General features: G+C 44.2%; 1 protein-coding gene across 1 annotated transcript in view; it reads right to left on the bottom strand.

The window, feature by feature from the left end:
- GNA12 (G protein subunit alpha 12) overlaps window positions 1-19,432 on the bottom strand; it is a 113,585-nt gene extending 94,153 nt beyond the window's left edge. The window contains exon 1 of the mRNA XM_081258009.1: window positions 19,042-19,432. Within this exon, the coding sequence (XP_081114135.1) occupies window positions 19,042-19,353 (312 nt within the window). The 5' untranslated portion in view covers window positions 19,354-19,432. The remainder of the gene's footprint in view (window positions 1-19,041) is intronic.
- Between the last annotated feature and the right edge of the window lie 367 nt (window positions 19,433-19,799).

Below are 19,799 nucleotides of genomic sequence, written 5' to 3'. Positions count from 1 at the left end.
TCATCAGGACACACCAATGGGCTGGATGCTGGGCAAAGTGGTTTTAAAGATGATTCGGTTTTCAGACTGGACAACCAGGCAGTGGGGCCACTAGCTGAAATGTCAGAGGGGAGTGGGACGAGGGCTCAGGAGTTTGGTTTTCTTTGTCGGGTTCAAGATGCCCACCGGACAGAGGTGGAGACATCAAGGAGAATGTGGTATACAGGAGTCCAAAGAGCAAGGGTACAGACAGGGCTACATATATAAATTTGGAAGTTACTGGTAGGTGGACGAATATTAGAGGATTAAGGACACAAATTTTTTTTTACCACATGTTGTAAATACTATTTCCCACTAGACTTCATGCTCTTTTTGGCCAAACAGAATTTTAAAATTTATGGAGTCAAAAACCTACACCCCCTGACCTGATCATTTCTGTCTTTGGTGTCGTAACTTGAAAGGCTTTCCTTATCCTGAGATGCTAAAAGTGTTCATCTACATTCTATTCTGTCTTTTCATGATCCCCTTTTTAATATTTTTATTTTTAAACCATATGGAATTTATTATTGCATTAGAAACAGATCTTTTTTCCTAAATGGTTAGCCATTTTCACAGCACAATTTACTCAATCATCCATCTTTTTCTACTGTTTTGAAAACCCTCTTTCATGATATTCTTAAGTCCCAAGCACATGTGGGTCTGTCTGGGATTCTATTCTATTTCACTGACCCTCTGTGCATGCCTGAGCCAGTACTGCCCTACTTTAATTACGGTAGCTCCATAATACTTTAATATTTCTCATGATAACTACCCCAAACAATGCATTCTCAGAATTTTATTAGTTATTATCATTTACTCATCACACAAACTTTAGAATGGTTCTGTCAAGTTCCAAGAAAAATAAATAGGGATTTGACTGGTGGTGTGCTCAATTCATAAACTGGCATTTTTACAATATCAAGAATTCCTACTCACAAAAAATAATCAATTTTTCCATGATTTTTATGTTCTTCAGTAAAGTTTTATGGCTTTCATCAAATAGATTTTATTCACTTCTTGCTTATTCCTAGGTATTTTATCTTTTTTGTTGGTTATGAGTGGGAGATTTTTCTATTACAGAGAAGCAAACACGTTCAGGCACAAACATTTACTTTGTATCCAGCCACTCCTGTAACTATTTTTAATTCCAATAACTTTTAGATGACATTTTGGGTTTACTATTTATAATGTTAATTTTGTTCCTTCCTTTCTAGTAGATACACCTACTTTTTTTTCTTTTATTTAACTGAGTAGAATCTCCAGAACATCACTGAATTATTAGATTAGTAGTTGGCATTCTTGACTTGTTCCAGTCTGAAATAAAAATGTCTCTGTGCAGGGATAACTTTTCCTCAGTCCCCGAAACACCTTCAGGCACTCTAACTGCTAAGTATTTGTGACTGTTATCTATAATTTGAGCACTAAATGATTTCCTCTCTGATCATGTCATTTATATAAGATAGGTCAGATGACAGGATCAATGTCAAAACTATTTGGGGGGAAAAAGTCACATTCAAGGAAACAGTCACCTGAGTATTAATTATAAAAACAACATAAAAGAAAATAACTATTTAGGTATATTTATTACATCGCTAATTAACTATATAAATATTGGACAAAATTGTTTTAGAAGGTTCAATTCAAGATTTAAGTCTTTAAAGATGTGGTATATATACACAATGGAATATTCCTCAGCCATAAAAAAGAATGAAATAATGCCATTTACAGCTACATGGATGGACCTAGAGATTATCATACCAAGCAAAGTAAGTCAGAAGGAGAAAGACAAAAACCTTATGATATCACTTATACGTAGAATCTAAAATATGACACAAGTGATCTTATCTACAAAACAGAAACAGACTCACAGACAGAGAGAAAAGACTTGTGGCTGCCAAGGTGAGGGGTGGGATGGGGGAGGGATGGATTTCGAGTTTGGGATTAGCAGATGCAAACTCTTATATATAGGATGGAAAAACAACAAGCTCCTAATGTATAGCACAGGGATCTATATTCAATATCCTGTGATAGACCATAATAGAAAAGAATATGAAAAAGAATATATATATCTGAATCACTTTGCTGTGCACCAGAAACTAACACAACATTGTACATAAACTATCCTTCTATAAAATGAGATTTAAGTCTTTTAATCTACTTCAAAAACACCTACATTTAAAACATTCTCCTTATTCCCAATACTTTTATTTTTAAGAATGTTATTAGTAAAAAACATTGTGAAAGACTAGAAAAGGGCATTTTACTTTGTCAGAAGAGTTTTAATCTGTACTAGACAGAGGAAGGAGCACTCAGGCAACCTGGCGGCTCTTTTCCTGAAGTTACCAAGAATTAAGAAGCAAGTTCCCACTTAAAATGCTGAAGATGCTGTGGTCTCCTCAGCAAATATTTACACATTCTGAAAATATTCAAGATTACAAAAATTCTAAAGCCAGATTCAAACCACAAAGCTTTTTTTTTTTTTTTTTTTTTTTAAGAACACCTACGATTCAAAATGAGAATGTCCTGGTAACTGCAGTAAAGTACATAAGGAAATAAAAGCATTAAATCATCACTCCTGGACTGTTCAATTATATTCCTAAGGACTCATACTATAAAGTTACTATTACCAAGGCAGTCTTTAAAATAATGTTTACTGTAGAAAGTGTATTTAAAAAAAAACAAATTCATAAGTGTTTCATAGAAATAAAAATACATCAGAAGCATAACAAAATAAGTGTTTAAGGTATGGTTACATGTATTTTTATGACAGTATCATAACACATGAACTATTTTATAGTGAGTGGGAGTGTGTGTGTGAGTGTGTGTGTGTTTCCCTGAGTTTTGCACTGTATCCTACATGAGATTCAGTTGTGGTTCGGCTCACCTGTAACAATCATCAGTTTATGCTAGCAAAGTTCCCAAATCTACCGCTGACGTCATAATACAGGAAAAACTAAACTTGCTGGGAACATTATCACCATGTGAGCAATACTCCCATTTCTTAAAAAGGTGAGGCTATGTAAGTCCCCATGGTCCCCCGTCACCCACTCCCCAGCAGGTGGAGTCACATGTCACAAAGCGGGGACCACCTCCGTTTTCTCATCAGCAGCATAGACCCCGCCTTGCCTTTCTCCCGTTACTGTAAAGCTGCCACAGTTAACAAACCAGATAATTATGTGAAAGAGGTTTTGAAAACTGTGAAGCCACACACACACACACACACACACACACACACACACACACACACACACACACACACGAAAGCAGTCACTTCGGTTACGTGGTGCCGAGGAGGAGACGGAAAAGGACAGAGTTCTTACCAAACTCTGCAGGTGCCGCCCCAAGTTCTCTTCTCCCATGACGTGTCGGCACAAGGTTAAACACCAGGAAAGAGAAACCAGGGAAAATATTCCTGCTGCTGAGGACCTCAGGTTAGCAGGTGGCTAAATAAATGAAGTTCTCTCTACTCAAAAAGGTCCTTCTTTAGGGGACAGACCCACATCTAAAAGGCCCGTTTGCCACAGGGAAGTACAAAGGGCTCACAGGGGTCACACGGCGATGGGCTGAAAGCACAGAAGTCCACTTGCAGTCCCTGCCCTGGACAGTTTAGACATGAGATGAGAGGAGAGCAAAGTGACCGTAAAGTCGGCAGAAACACCTTTATTTATCTCCCTCTGCGGGCACAGCAGGACTTCTTTGGACATGGAAGTTTAGGGATAAGTTTACATGCACGTGTCTCTCTAAGTCCTAAGTCTACAAACACGGGGGGATCAACAGTGAGTCAGACTGGACACCCCGCCAACCATGTCGTGATTAATTTTCCATTCAGGTCCTTCCTGTTTCTGACCTATTTATGAGATCTGTAATGGTGTTGCCCGAGTTTTCAGTGTATCTCACTAACTCTGCAATTTCCCTTTTTCTCTCATTCTATTGTTTTATCATACCCTTGAGCTCTGGTTTTATATCATCTAGATGTTTCTTGTTCTTATACAATATAAAGCACTCTTGGGCAGTCTACTTCTGTGTCTGTTTACCTTTTTTTCCAGACTTGGTTTTTCATCTGTCTTTTGCACGCTAGAGGCGCCATGCCATTTCCTTCCAACTTTCTCTTGCTTAACTCTCCACCACCAACCTTTATTCTTTGACTTCAATTTCCCTGATACCACTTCTACCTTAGTTGACATCCCAGATCAGAATTAGAGTTTGACAATGTATGTTGCTTTCAATTTATGTCTGAGGGCATGGAGGTGAAGAAAGCTGAAAACTATGGATTCTCTTCCGAAACCCCACCCAAAGCCCTCCACCTCCACCTCCCCTCCCGGTCTCATGAGCTTTGGCTCGGCGCCGTGCTCTGGCGGCAGCGCACGGTTGGCCCTCGCAGCCGGCCCTCTGCTGGAGCAGACCTCTCCAGGCCCCGGGTCTGCTTCTCTCCAAACTGGAAGCTGTCAGTACAAATGTTCAGGATTCTGCTGACTCACCTTCCTTCCTCGATGTTACTTTCAGAAGGAGGAGCTGAGGTTAAGAGACACACGACGCAGCCCCAGAATCCTCTCTTTTTGTCCCTGGATGCAGTGTTTTTCAGATGTTAGGTTGGACCATATAATACTGACATTTTTATAGGTCAAAAAGGGTCAAATATCAGAATTTTATACAGTTCATGTGTGTAAACTACATGTGTAATCATGTTCTTTTTCCTTCCTTGATTACTTCTGCTGAATTTTCCTATATTCATATGTAAGATTATTTTTTAAATGCACACATGGCTGTTTATGTATGCAGCTATACCACTAGGGAATGGGAGAAGATTCTCTGATCCTGCCTCACTCTAACACATTCCCCCAGACGGAGCTTTGAAAAAGGAGATCAAGGCAATCCTCTGCTTGAAGCGCTGCAATCCACCTCCTGCTGCCGCTAGGATCACCTCGGCCTGGAAGGCCCTGCCAGGTCTCACCCAGGTTCCCTCTCCCACCTCCCCACCCATCGGGTTTCCACAGAGCTTTTTTCATTCCTTCCGGTTTCTTTCTGGCCTTCCTGCCTCAGGGCATTTGCTCCTGCTTCCTCTGTGTGAATTCTTTCCTTCCAGCTCGCCACAGGGCTGTGCCTTTTCTTCCTTCAGGAGTTACAGAACACCCCACTGAGAGATGCATGGGCTGTAAGGATATGGCACGGGGCTGATGGCAGCTCTACCCACAGGAGCGAGGAATTCTCTGTCTTGTTCTTTGCTATATCACAGTACCTGGGGAATCTGTTGAATAAGTTAACTCACTCAAGGGGGGTGAACTAATTCATGTAGAAGGAGGCTCTGTATTTTGTGCTGCTCCATAGAACACTGTGTCAAATGGGTCCAAGTGTGTCAGAGTCTCCAAAACATATCCATGTCAAGGAAGCTCCTTCAGTGAGGTGAGTTCCCCGACATGGGAGAAGTGGGAGGTTAGAAACCCGCAACTCCTAGGCTTGCATCTCACAGAAGCCAGTAAGCACAGCGAACTTCTTCTACTTTCCATGAGGAAACAGAAAGTGATGGTGTCCTTCGGGTACAACTACACTCATTCCTAAAATAATGATCACTTTGCTATTTCCTCTCGTGGCAGAAAAAGAGCCAAACGGATACGTCAACAAGGGAGTTCCAGCCCAGTGGGTGCCCCAGGCAAGCTCGTACTCACGAGTCTCGATCTTCCTCTTCCGCTCCCAAGTCTAGAGTCAACGTGGAGATCAAAACAGGAGTCAGAGATAGATAGATGGAGATCAAAATACTGGCTTTCCTACTAATAAAAGCCAGATGGGAGAGTTTGGTTTGCAATTTGCAGCCAAGTAGGTCTGCTCCCTGGCACAGCTGGACCAACACAGGCAGGGCCACGCCTACAGCTCAGGGCTGAGAGCCGGCCCCTGTGGGCAGGCAGCCGAGCCCACTCCTCCCCACCCCCTGCGGAGGGGGCAGAGGGATGGCGAGAGAGGCAAAAATACAACTGCATCTGGGAAAGGACCATCCCTCCCGTCAGAGTCAGAAACCCCAACGAGCCGCCTGAGCGGGTCCAACGAGGTAACAGAGAAGGTGCTTTAAACACAAACCCAGAAGCTCCCCACACCAAGGAAAGGTATTGCTCCTTCTGGGCAGAGACGGTGCCCAGCCCATAAACACACGCTTAAGGAGTTGTTGACGTGGCCTCCTGAGATGATTACTTTTAATGAGACATCTGCCTTAACCAGTCTGTTCTGGTAGTTCTGGCTTGTTTGTTTAAAAACACAGCCCCATTACTTTATAGCTGTATCAGATATGTACTGATAGGAAGGGAAACAGCCAGCCTTCTAGTCCTCTGTTCTGATCGGCTCATCTTGGGAGTCCCCGCCCCCTGCCCCCCCCCCCGCCCCCCGGCTTGTGTTCCACGTCACTGCACGCTTCTAACAGAGCTTTCAACCTCCATCTCCCTGATCGAGTCATCAGACTCCTGGGGAAAACATCTCCTTTCCCCAGCCTAAAACTAAAATTATAGAACTTCATTTCCTTGAAAAAAACCCACAAAAAACAAAAAATCCCAACACTTTAAGTGGCCACAAAAAGTATAAATAATCTGGGGGGTCATCTCCTGTGTGCCAACAATTGTAGATGGAGAACTGAGTGTCAGTGGAAAACACAGATTAAAAATCCTGCTGACAGGTGTTATAAAAATTCCAAAAACAAACCTCTGAAGCAGCTGTTCCCTTTTACCTGTAAGGGAAACCAGCAGTAAGGTGAGACTTTAATTACTTCCTTTCCTTTCTCGGTAAATGTCAGGTCTTTTGCTTGTAACACTGAGTATCTTGTCCTACAGAGATGCACAAAGATTTACCTTGAAAACGAATGCAATCTGCATCACAGGGCGTGCTGTCAGTGACCATGGAGCTTGCTACAAGCTTCTCCGTGGTCTAAGTCAGTGATGTGGCCCCAGGATATTTACTGTCACACTAGTGGAGATGAATCTCATCATACAACCTGTATTCGGTTGTACAACGTGGTAGCCTCCTTCAGCTAGGCTAGGGCTCCCCGGTCCTGCCAGTGACTTAACCAGGGATGTCCCCTTTCCTGCCCTGCCCTCCCTTGTGTTTCCCATCCCCACTGAAGCCAACCAGGCAGAGAAGCACCGTGAAAGGAGGACTCGCCATCATGCACACAGCACAACACAAAGGGCTTGGCCCGGAATGATGGGTGCAGGTTTCCCATGGCCCTAACCTCTACCCTGGCCTTCCCTGGATATGGCAGGGAACCTCCATGTGACCGCCCCAGAAGGCACTCAAGGCCTCGGTGGAATCCACACCACGCACAATCACCAGAACACTCCACCAAGGTAATGACAGTATTAGCACAGCACAGGACACAAGTTCTCTGAGTCTAAGCATTCCCTTGGTTTAGAGTTTTTGCTCAAGTTTACACAGTCACTTGACTACCTAAGGCCTGGGTGCGCTGGCTAACACCAGTGAATGTTCATTAAGGCCGGTCTGCTGCTGAGTCTAACAGGGCTATTTGACAAAGCTGGGGCCGTGGACTGTAGACCACACAGTAAAATGGAGGCCCAGGTTCAGAGAGAAGTGCCAGCTATTCAATACTTGGCCTGTGCTTCCTTAACAAAGCAGGATCAGGAACATTCTCCTCCCCTTGGCATCCAGAACAAGGGCAGTGCTGCTCTCCCACCACCTCTATCCTCTTGCAAATACTCTCAAGAGTAACAACTGTTCCTTTTCTGTCCTCTGGATGCTGCACCTCCAAAGCACAAGTTCCAAATGATTCAGTTCACCATACCAAGGCAGAAGCGACGGCTTCTCTAACCGACATGCTAACGCAGGATGCAAACTTTGTCTTCCATTCCATAAACCACATACCTGGACCTACTTGAACATTTAACCTAATGTGAGATAAATATCTTAATGCACAAAAGAATCATACAAAAAGATGACTATCACATGGTCAGCAACTATTCTTCGTATCTTGTTCACTCTCAGAGGGCAACGCATTGCAACTGAGCAGCTGCTCTGTCCAGCCCACTCGACAGAAGATGCAAAGAGGACTCTATTGTTTTTGTTTAACTACAAACTATAGTAGTTACAACATGAAGTAAACCAGCCCGTCTTTAAGGGACGGCATTGCCCTTCAGGTAATGCAAGTTAAGCATTAGGTCCATTACACAACATTAGCTTCTTTGGTTTGAAGATCACCCTATAATTAGATCTGTAGGTAAGACTTCAGTTTAAATCTTCAGTTCTATTTAAAACCGGTAAGATCCACGTCCCCACTCTCAACTATGTAACAACAAAAACTAATTATGAGCTGCCGACAGAACACTATCCGGCATCAAGCACAGCTATATCCCCAATCCCATGTGACAGATGACTAAAGGTCAAATACTGCTCCCTGAAAAATAGATTTGGTTAAAATAATCAACATGTCAACCTGAAAGCTGGAGGGGAAAACCAACTGTCCATGTGCTCTGAATCCCCAACAATGGCCAGAGGGCAGTCTCTGGATTTTTTTAACCAATGGAAAAAGATGTTGTTGGTTTTGTTTTTTGGCATTACTAAAGGACCAACCATCTGTGTCCACATGTAAAAGTAAACTTGCTTACTTAAATGCAATTTGCCAAAAAAGCAATAAAAACCCAACTGCTCTTCCAGACCCCGGAAGCACATTTGTGCTTCTGCTCTGACGCAAACCCACTGTAGCATCAAGCCCAGAGTGCTGCTTCGGAACCCAAGAAACAAAGATTCTGCAGGTCAGGAGTTTCAAAGTGCTTAAAAACTCCAGACAGCAGTGGAGGCTTCTTCTAAGTCTTCCTCACCTTAGCAAAAAGGTAAACATAATATAGCAAACAATTCTAAAATAATAATAATAATAATAAATGTTTTAAAACCTAACATAATCTTGGTATTCTACAACAAAAGTTCTTCAACTGCAGTCCACAGAGCACATGCAGGCCCACTCTTGGGATTTAGCATGTCCAGGGAGCTCCTTGAAACTGTGTGCACACACAAATTTCATAGGAAGAAGGTCCAGTTTTCAGCCACAGAGCATCGTGACCACAGGTCCCTAGCAAGCCGTCTCATTACAGGTCCTTGGCACTAGAAAGTTCTGTCTCACTCCTACATTCACTCTTTAATACCTCTACTTACTAGAACTCTGTCTTAACTGATAGACAAACGTAGGGCACTGAGATGGTCTCAGCTGTGAGCTCTTCTCCACCTGCTGGACTCCTGCAGGGCCCTCGCAGGCCAGCTCACATCACGCCTCCTTGGCAGGCTTTCCTGGGTACCTCAGCCAGAGTTACCCTTCCCTGCTCGCCACCGGGCCGCCTCCCTGCCCCTGCACTGGCGTTGAGTCTGGTTACACTCCGACTCAACACTAGTTACAAGAGCAACTGTCTCCCCAGCTAGTCAGAGTGCCTGCAGGGTAGGGACTGGGCAGGACTTGTCATTAAATATCCCTCTCTGGGCTTCCCTGGTGGCGCAGTGGTTGAGAGCCCGCCTGCCGATGCAGGGGACGCGGGTTCGTGCCCCGGTCCGGGAGGATCCCACGTGCCGTGGAGTGGCTGGGCCCGTGGGCTGTGGCCGCTGGGCCTGCACGTCCGGGGCCTGTGCTCCGCAGCGGGAGAGGCCACGGCAGTGAGAGGCCCGCGTACCTCAATCAATCAATCAATCAATCAATTAAAAAAATATATATATATTCCTCTCCCCACCAGCACAGAGCACAAATCCTTGGATACATGGTCCAAAAATTTTGTTGAATTGAATTCTTTTGTTTCAGTGCCAACAAAAGACCACTAATTCTAATAATTTAGTTACTCACAAGGTTTTAAAATCATCAATACGTATATATACAAGGAAGGTCTGCCTTTGTGTGGTTAAATGATGCACCCATGCGATTCTGCATTCGATTTCCAGTCCACGTAACAAAGGGCTTTCACACAGGTAACATTTTACTCACCTCTAACTGGATGTAAAAATCGGTTAATTAAAAATGGTTCTTGAAATTGCAGATGAGGGAGCGGAGAGCACGGTGAGATGAAGCCAGGCTGGTGTAAAGTCCCCCATCCCCCACACACGTAGTGGGGCCCCCGCTAGCACCAGAGGCCTTGTCAAGTAATTTCTGAAGCACCAAACACATGAACATGTGGGACAGCCCACCTGGGAAGTGACAGACTAGCACCTTTAAGACGATAAAAATATGGAAGCCACCGAAGTGTCCCTCGACAGGTGAACGGATCAAGAAGGTGTGGCCCATGTATACAATGGAATATGACTCCGCCATAAAAAGGAACGAAACTGAGCTGTCTGTACTGAGGTGGGTGGACCTAGAGTCTGTCCCACAGAGTGAAGTCAGTCGGAAAGAGAAAAGCAAATACCACGTGCTGACACATATATATGGAATTTAACGGAAAAAATGTCATGAAGAACCTAGGGGTAAGACAGGAATAAAGACACAGACCTACTAGAGAATGGACTTGAGGACACAGATAGGGGGAAGGGTAAGCTGGGACAAAGTGAGAGAGTGGCATGGACATATATACACTACCAAATGTAAAACAGATGGCTAGTGGACAGCAGCTGCCTAGCACAGGGAGATCAGCTCCGTGCTTTGTGACCACCTAGACGGGTGGGATAGGGAGGGTGGGAGGGAGATGCAAGAGGGAGGGGATATGGGGAAATAGGTATACACATAGCTGATTCACTTTGTTATACAGCAGCAACTAACACACCATTGTAAAGCAACTATACTCCAATAAAGATGTTAAGAAAAAAATAATTATAAAAATAAAAAGAGGGCTTCCCTGGTGGTGCAGTGGTTGAGAGTCCGCCTGCCAATGCAGGGGACACGGGTTCATGCCCCAGTCTGGGAAGATCCCACGTGCCGCAGAGCGGCTGGGCCCGTGAGCCATGGCCACTGAGCCTGCGCGTCCAGAGCCTGTGCTCCGCAACGGGAGAGGCCGCAACAGTGAGAGGCCCGCGTGCCGCAAAAAAAAAATAATAATAAATAAAATAAAATAAAATGAAAAGAAAGATTAGGAAGTCTTATGGATAATATTTACAGGAAGTCAAAGCAACCAGTAGATTCAAATACTCCATCACAGGGCTAGAGTGAGGCAATGAGGTTAAAGAAACAATGTGTTCAAACTCAGGCCCAACTGTGATCACGAAGGAAGAGCCCTGAACCTGGAATCGAGCACCAGGAAGATGAAGACGTCTGGTCCGGTTCTGCCAAGACAGAGTAGCTCCATTCCTCCCAGGCCCTCCCCATTACGAGTGAAAAGGCTCTAGAAACAACACAACAAAACAAGCATAGGAAAAGGGGTGGGAAGAAGGCAGCAGGCTGGCTGGGACCCGGGACTTGAGGAAAGACGTGGCAGTGAGTCCCCCAGGTGTCCTGACTGTCCCTACCTGCCCAGGACAGGGTGCTGCCAGTGCCTCCAAGCTGGAAAAGCCAAAAGGCAGATGGAAAGAGCTCCAAGAGCAGATTGTCTCCCCAGCCCAAGGGCCAGGAAAAAGGGTGGTCGTACAACAGAAAACGTTTTTGACAACACCCACCTTATTCCAGCCAAAAACCAACAGAAAAACTGCAGAATCGTCCTCTGAGGTTTCAGTGGGGTTGAAAGGGAAGCAGACCTTCCACATCCCCTTCCTGTGCCTCAGAACCAGGCATGTTCCAAGTGGCCCACCACATCGTGCTGGCAGTGGGGCCACACAGGGATCTCACCTCCCATCCCTGCCTAGACACACAGGAAGTGCTCCCAATCCCCAACCAGGGCAGTGTTGGGGGAGGGGGAGCTGAGCCTCCACCCCACCCAGTCCCAGAGGGTAGAAGGTCGGGGGGACTGGGCCGATTGCCACGTCTGCCCCCTCGCCTTCCCTGGTGTCAGCCAGGCCTAGGGAGAGCCGGAGCTGGAACCCCACTCCACAAGAAACAGAGTCTCAGGGACCCAGAGGTCAGGAACAAGAGCTAGATGCCTATCGACAGAGTCCCAGAAGGAAGGGAGAAAAGGAGCAGGACTGAAAAAGTATGTGAAGAAATAATGGCAGAAAATATCCCAATTTTGGCAAAAGACAAATATACAGATTTAAGAAGCTGAGCAAACCCCAAATATAATAAGCTGAAAGAAACCTATGTCCAGACAAATCATAATTAAACTTCAGGAAACCAATGACAAAGGAAAAAATCTTAAAATCAGCCAGAGAGACATGACAAGCTTACAGAGGAACAGCAATTTGAATGATTTGATTTCTCATCTGAAACCAGAGGTCAGAAGAAGGTGGCACATTTTTCAAGGACTAAAAGAAAATAAGTGTCAGCTGTGAGTCCAATCGCTAGCTAAGACATCCTTCAAGATTAAAGGTGAAATAAAGACATTCTTGGACAAGGAAAGCTGTGAGAATTTGTTGCAGGCAAATCCATGCTTAAAGACTGGCTAAAGGAAATTCTCCAAAGAGAAAGGAGAGAGTAACAGGAGAAGGCTAGAACTTCAGCAAGGAAAGGACACAGTCAGAATAGGTAAAAACAGGCATAAATATAACAAATTCTCCTATTTCTCGTGCATTTCTTAAACCATATTTGATGACTGAAGTAAAACCATCTGATGTGGTGCTCAAAGTATAAGAAATACTTAAGACACTGATATTTTAAAGGTGGGGAGGGTAACGATTTCCCTGGTGGTGCAGTGGTTAAGAATCCACCTGCCAATGCAGGGGACATGGGTTCCAGCCCTGGTCCGGGAAGATCCCACATGCTGTGGAGCAACTAAGCCCGTGAGCCACAACTACTGAAGCCCTCGTGCCTAGAGTCCGTGCTCTGCAACAAGAGAAGCCACCACAATGAGAAGCCCGTGCACAACAAAGAGTAGGCCCTGCTTGCCACAACTAGAGAAAGCCCACGTGCAGCAATGAAGACCCAATGCAGCCAAAAATAAATAAATAAACTTTTTATAAAAAGGCGGGGAGGGTAAAGGGATCTAAATGGAAATAAAGTTCCCACACTTCACTTAAAGTTGTAAAACACAGTTTCCAGTAGACTGGGATAAATTGCATATGTATATGGTAAGCTTAGAGCAACTACCAAGAAAATGATACAAAGCTTTGATTGATACGCTACTCAAAAAATCAATCAATCAAGATGTTTAAATAACCTGCAGGAAGGATAGAAACAGAAGAAACAAAAACAAAAATATAAAATAATAAAATAGGAGACTTGTGCCGTAACATGTTAATATTACCTTACCTTAAATGTAAATCATCTGAATATACAAATTAACAGATTGGCAGAGTAGATAAAAAAAATATGATATAATAATATGCTGTCTATAAGAAACTCATTTCAAAACAACAATGTGGGTAGGTTAAAAGGATGTAAACATATACCATGAAAGCATTCATTAAAAAAAAAAAAAGTGGCTATGTTAAAATAGCTGATAAAGTAGACTTCAGAGCAAAGAAAATTACTAGAGACCAAAAGGGACATTACATAATGACAAAAAGACCAACCCATCAGGAGGACATAATAATCCTAAATGTTTACGTACCACACAACGAAGTCTCAAAATACACGAAGCAAAACCCAACAGAACTAAGGGAGAAATGGACAATTATAGTTGGAGACTTCAACACCTCACTCAGCAACTGACAGAACTACTAAAAAGAAAATCAGCAAGGATACAGAACTCAACACCACCATCAAGCAACCGATCAAATCAACATATGCAGAAAATGCCACCAAACAACAGAATCCACATTTTTTTCAAGTACCCATGGAACATTCACCAACATAGGCCCACAGAACATATAACAAGATAGACCATATTCTGAGTCATAAAACAAACCTCAAAAAATTTAAAAGAACTGAGTCATACAAAGTATGTCCTCTGCCCACAATGGAGTCATAGAAATCAAGAACAGAAAGATAATAGGAAAATCTCTCAACTCTTGGAAACTGTAACACACTTCTAAACAATCTATGGGCCAAAGAAGCTATCTCAAAAGAAAGAAAAATACATATGAAACTGAATAAAAATTAAAATGCCACATATCAAAATATGTGACTACAGCTAAAGCAGTGCTGAGGGGGAAATTTATAGCACTTAAAATGTTTACATTAAAAAAGAGGAGAGGTCTCAAGTAAATAATCTAAGTCTCTACCTCAAGAAATTTAAAAAAAAAGCAAAATAAGATCAGAGCAAGTAGAAGGAAAAACATAATAAAAAGCAGAAATAAATGAAACTGAAAACAGAAGAAAAATCAATGACATAAAAAGCTACTTTTCAGGGGGAAAAAAAATCAGTAAAAGTGATAAGCCTCTAAAAGACTGAGAAAAATAAAAAGAGAAGACACAAATCACCAACATCAGGAAAGAAACATAAGATATGACTATTCTCACCTCTCTTAATACTGGAAGTTCTAGCCACTGCAGTAAGGCAAGAAAAAGAAATAAAAGCATACCTAACTTTAGGGAAAGAAGAAATAAGTGTCCCTATTTGCAGATAACATGATGATCTACATAGAAAATCCCGAAGAATCTATAGGAAAGCTCTTAGAACCATTAAGTGTATTTGGCAAGGTCACAGGACACATGACTGACACAAAAATCAATCCTATTGCTACATAGTAACAATGAGTATGTGGAAACTTAAAGTAAAAGCACAGTATCACTTACAACTGCTCTAAAGAAAATGTAACACTTAAGTATAAATGTAACAAAACATGTACAGGATCTGTATGTTGATAAGTGCAAAATGCTGATGAAAGAAATCAAAGACAACCTAAATAAATGAGGACATACTATGTTCATGAATTGGAAGACTCAACATAGGAGAGATGTCAATTCTCCCCAAACTGATCTATGGTTTAATGCAAATGCTATCAAAATCACAGCAAGTTTTTTTTTTAATACAGACATAAGAAACCTTATTCTAAAATTTACAATGGAAAGGCACAGACCCTAGAATAGCTAAAACAATCTTGAAAAATAAATATGAAGTGGGAGAAATCACTTTGATATTAAGCCTACTATATAGCAATAGCAATCAACATCGTGTGATATTGACAGAAGAGGAGATAGATCGGTGGAATAGAATGGAAAACCCAGAAATAGATCCACACAAATATGCCCACTTGATTTTTGACAAAGATGCAAAAGCAATTCAAAGGAGGAGGGATAGTCTTTTCAACAGATAATCCTGGAACAACTGGACAACCACAGAGGAAAAAACAAGAAAATCTCCACCTAAACCTCACACCTTATACAAAAATTAACCCAAAATGGATCAGGGGCTTAAAAGTAAAATGTACACCTATAAAATTTTTTTTAAAATAGGAGAACATCTTTGGGATCTAGGGTTAGGTAAAGAGTTTTTAGACTTGACACCAAAAGCATGATCCATAAAGGGAAAAACTGATAAATTGGACCTCATCAAAATTAAAAACTTTTGCTCTGTGAAAGACCCTATTAAAAAGGATGAAAAGACAAGCTACAGGTTGGGAGAAAATATTTGCAAAACACGTATTTCACAAAGGAGTGGTACCTAGAATATATAAAGAACATTCAAAACTCATCAATAAAGAAACAAGGGGGCCTCCCTGGTGGCGCAGTGGTTGGGAGTCCGCCTGCCGATGCAGGGGATACGGGTTCGTGCCCCGGTCTGGGAGGATCCCATATGCCGCGGAGCGGCTGGGCCCGTGAGCCATGGCCGCTGGGCCTGCGCATCCGGAGCCTGTGCTCCGCAACGGGAGAGGCCACAACAGTGAGAGGCCCACATACCGCAAAAAGAAAAAAAAAAGAAAAAAAAAAAAAAAAAAAAAAAGAAACAAGGAACCTAATTACAAAATGGCGAAAAAGTGTGAAGAGACATTTCATCAAAGAGAATATACAGACGGCAAATGAGCACAGGAAAGTATCATTAGCCATAGGGAAATGCAAATTAAAATGGCAGTAACATAGCACTTACGCACCTATCCGAAATGGCTGAAATAAAAAACAGTGACAACACCAAATGCTAGCAAACAAGGATGCAGAGAAACTGGATCGCTCACTCATACACTGCTGGTGGGAATGTAAAATAGCACAGCCACTTCAGAAACAGTTTGGCAGTTTCTTATGAAACCAAACATGCAACTGCTACACAGCTGAGCAACTGCACTCTTGGGCATTTATCCCAGATACATGAAAATTTATGTACTTACAAAAAACATGTACACAAATGTTCACAGAAGATTTATTCATAATAGGCAGAAACTGGAAACAACCCAGATGTCCTTCAACAGGCGAATGGTTAAATGGTGTATGGTGGTAAATCCTTACCATGGATACTACTGAGCAATTAAAAGGCAGGAACTATTGATTGTGAACACACACAGTAACTGGGGTGTATCTCTAGGGAATCACGCTGAATGATAAAAGCCAATTCCAAAAGGTCACATCTTGCAAGACTCCATTTATATCATATTCATGAAATGACGAAATTATAGAATTGGAAAATAGATCAGTCACTGCCAGGTCGGGGGAGGGCGAAGGGTGGCAGTGGCTATAAAAGGCAACGTGAGGAATACTTGCTGTGATGGGAACGTTCTGTGTCTTCACTTTCTCAACGTTGGTATCTTGGTTGTGATATTGTACTAGTTTTACAAGATCTCACCATTGTGGGGAACTGGTTAAAGGGTACATAGGAGCTCTCTATTATTTATTAAAACTGCATGGGACTCTACAATTCTCTCAGCATTAAAAGTTTAATTCAAAAAAAAGATCAGGTTTGGTTCCCAGCTGTGTCACCTACGAATTAGGTAACTGACCTTACGCTGCGACAATACCATTTGAAGCGTTAGGAAAATTAAAGGCCATATATGAAAAGGCCTGGCACATAGCTAGTGCTTTAAAAATAGCCTGTTAACACGAACTCTATTTGTAGACACAAATATTATTCTGAAGAGTTATTATTCAAGTACCTGCTACTAGAGCCACTACAACGCACTTTATTTAAAAAGTCTCTTCCCAAAGTGATCTGTCCAAATGAGGGGAGAGGTAATTATAGGTTTTACATTGAAAGATGAATTGCTAACTACTCATTGAAACGGTCAAAACAGACAAAGTGAGCTTAATATGGAATTACAATTATTAAAAAAGAAAAAAAGTTGACAAGGAAAATAGGATACCGATTAACAAATCTTGTTTCTTGCTGGTAAGGAAGTTAGTAAAACTTAGTGTCTATATGTATTGGCAAAAGCTAAGACTGAGTTTTCTAAAAATGCACTTAATACACTGATTTAGATTTAACATTCTGTTTCTAAGTATTTTCTCTGCCTCCCGAGTTGAAAGAAACTGCGAGTCAATCAGCCAAATCTTATAACCTGCTTGGTTAAGAGGTCCAGAAAAGCCGCAAAAATAAAATCCAGCTCTGTGACAGAGAAAGACAATCAAACGAACTTTACCCCAGAAGATGAGGGGAATTTTAAACACACAGTTAATCCCTTGGATCATACTGGGCACCTAGCCTTTAAAGTTTATGAAGTATTGGGCCAGAGCTCTGACTCACAGAGAGGCTTTTGAAAGAGGTGAAAAGGAAACGGGTGTTTTATCATTCAAATTATTCTCTTCCCGGCAGGATCCTAAAAGAGCTATTTCTATCAAAACGAAATGTTTTACTAACGAATACATCAAGTGAGAATACTGGTGTGAGATTCCTGATGCAGGCCTGAAGTCTGGAGCCCGGGGTTCCAGGTCCCAGCGGGGAGCCCCCTTCATCACCAAGGCCCAGAGCTTCCTCATGGGTGAAGTGAAAGACATGTGCCCATGGGTTGGTTCTACAGCCCTTTGCTAAATTTAGAGTTCCTCAGGCACCACAAAATCTCGTCTCCAGAGAGGATTCTGGTATGACAAGCTTCCCTCTACCTCTGTTTTGAGACAACTTTCCTCATACCTGTAATTTGGTTTCCCCAAAATGGGCCATGGAAAGGGCAGGTGAAGGGGAAAGGAAAGGGTACAGGTAAGAAACTATAAGAAAGAAAGAAAAAAAAAAAGGAAATGACCCTATTCTAGGTACAGGAGAGGCTCGATTTTCCCCTCATCAGGTTGCTCCAGAATTCCTTTCCTTGGGGCCCTCTACTACAGGTTCACACAGTACACAGAAACTAGAAACCAAACTTGGTCAGCTCTACGCTTTTTTTTTTTTTTTCCTACAAACAAGTAGCAAATGATAAAAACGGAGCAAGGAACAGAAGGAGCACCTGGGGATTAACCACCACCTGAGAGATACGTTAAAAATTGCAATGCAAAGATTTAATTTATATCCTAGCGCAAACAAAACAGTTATGGGACAATGGAGGAAATCTGAACCGGGCTGGGTACTTTACCATGATAAGGAGTTATTAAATTTTCAGGGTTCATAAGGCATCATTTAAAAAACATAACCACCGCACGCTTATCTGTGAGCTCTGTAAACAAACACTTTCTAGTGAATCTATACAGTGTCTGGGGTTTGCTTCAAAATCACAGGGGCAGAGGTACAGGTGAAACAAGACGGGCGCTGAATCCATCACTGCTGAAGTTGTGGAGAGGGGCCTGGGTACTTACTGTTCCTTCTATTTTCTCTACTCTGTATATGTTGGAATTTTTCCTAATAACCAGTTTAAGAGGAGAGACGTGCGGCCGGTTTCCTCTCCAGTCTACACCGCTCTTCTGAACCTACTTGGGAGGGCAGGGCAAGGACGGCACCCTGAATCCAGGAGGGGCCCTCCCCACTGCTAAAACCCTCGCGCCTCCAAAGCCCCAGAAGGCGTCCGGCTTCCCCGCTTCCTCAGTCCCCAAATCCCCGAGAAGAGCAGGGGCGAAGGCCACCAGGCCGACGGGGAGACAGGGTGCGCATCCTTGGCCGGCTCCCCCAAAGCTGGGGGCACGGGGCCGCTGCGGCCAGACCAGGGGCAGACAAAGGCGTGGGCCGCGGTGCCGGCCGGGCGCAGGAGTCCGCAGAGCCGCACCTGTGCGCACCTGGGCGCAGGTGTGCGGGCGGGGACGCGGGGAGAGCGCACCTTAAGGATGTTGTCGAAGATGGTGTCGCGGAACTCGAGCAGCGCCTTCTGGTCGAACTCGCGGCCGTGGATGATGCGCATCTGCTTGAGGAAGGTGGACTTGCCGCTCTCGCCCGCGCCCAGCAGCAGAATCTTGACGAGGCGCCGCACGGCGCGCCGCTCGCGGGCCAGCCCCGCGTCGATGTCCCGGCTGCGCCGCCGCGCCTCGCGCTCCGCGTCGCGGGCCCCGCCGCCGCCCGCTCTGCGCTCGCGGGCCCCGCCGGCCTCGGCCGGCAGCAGGCAGCGGCTGAGGGTCCGCACCACGCCGGACATGGCCGCTCAGGCCATGGACCCCGCGGCGGGCGAGGCGGCAGCCGGCCGCTCCCTCAGGCCGCGTCCGCCGCCGCCGCCGCCCCGAGGCCCGCTCTTGCCCGCCGCTCGGCCCGGCGGAGGGGCGGGGCGACGAAGCCCGAGGCCCGGGGATTGGGCCGGCTGCCGTCCGTCCGGACGGTCGCGCCCTCCGATTGGGCCATGCTACGCCGAAAGGCGGGCATCTCTCCGGCCCTGGGGGCGGGGTCGGCGCCGAAAGAGGAGGGACCTTTGGGGTGGGGGCGCTTCTCATTGGGCGCCCGGGACGAGGTTCTTTCTTTCAGAATGAAAGGGAGGCGGAGTCTTCGAGGAGGCGGAGCGGCAGTCCGTCATAACCAATTATAACTGTTCTGGGGTCACGTCAATCGCGAAGAACGGGCTTAGGATTGGGGGTGTCGAGAAACGGGGCG

Source organism: Mesoplodon bidens (assembly GCF_964165515.1).
Source record: "Mesoplodon bidens genome assembly, chromosome: 15".
NCBI lineage: Eukaryota > Metazoa > Chordata > Mammalia > Artiodactyla > Ziphiidae > Mesoplodon > Mesoplodon bidens.
The sequence above is the reverse complement of the archived record's forward strand: the minus strand, read 5'-3'. Positions and strand labels throughout refer to the sequence as shown.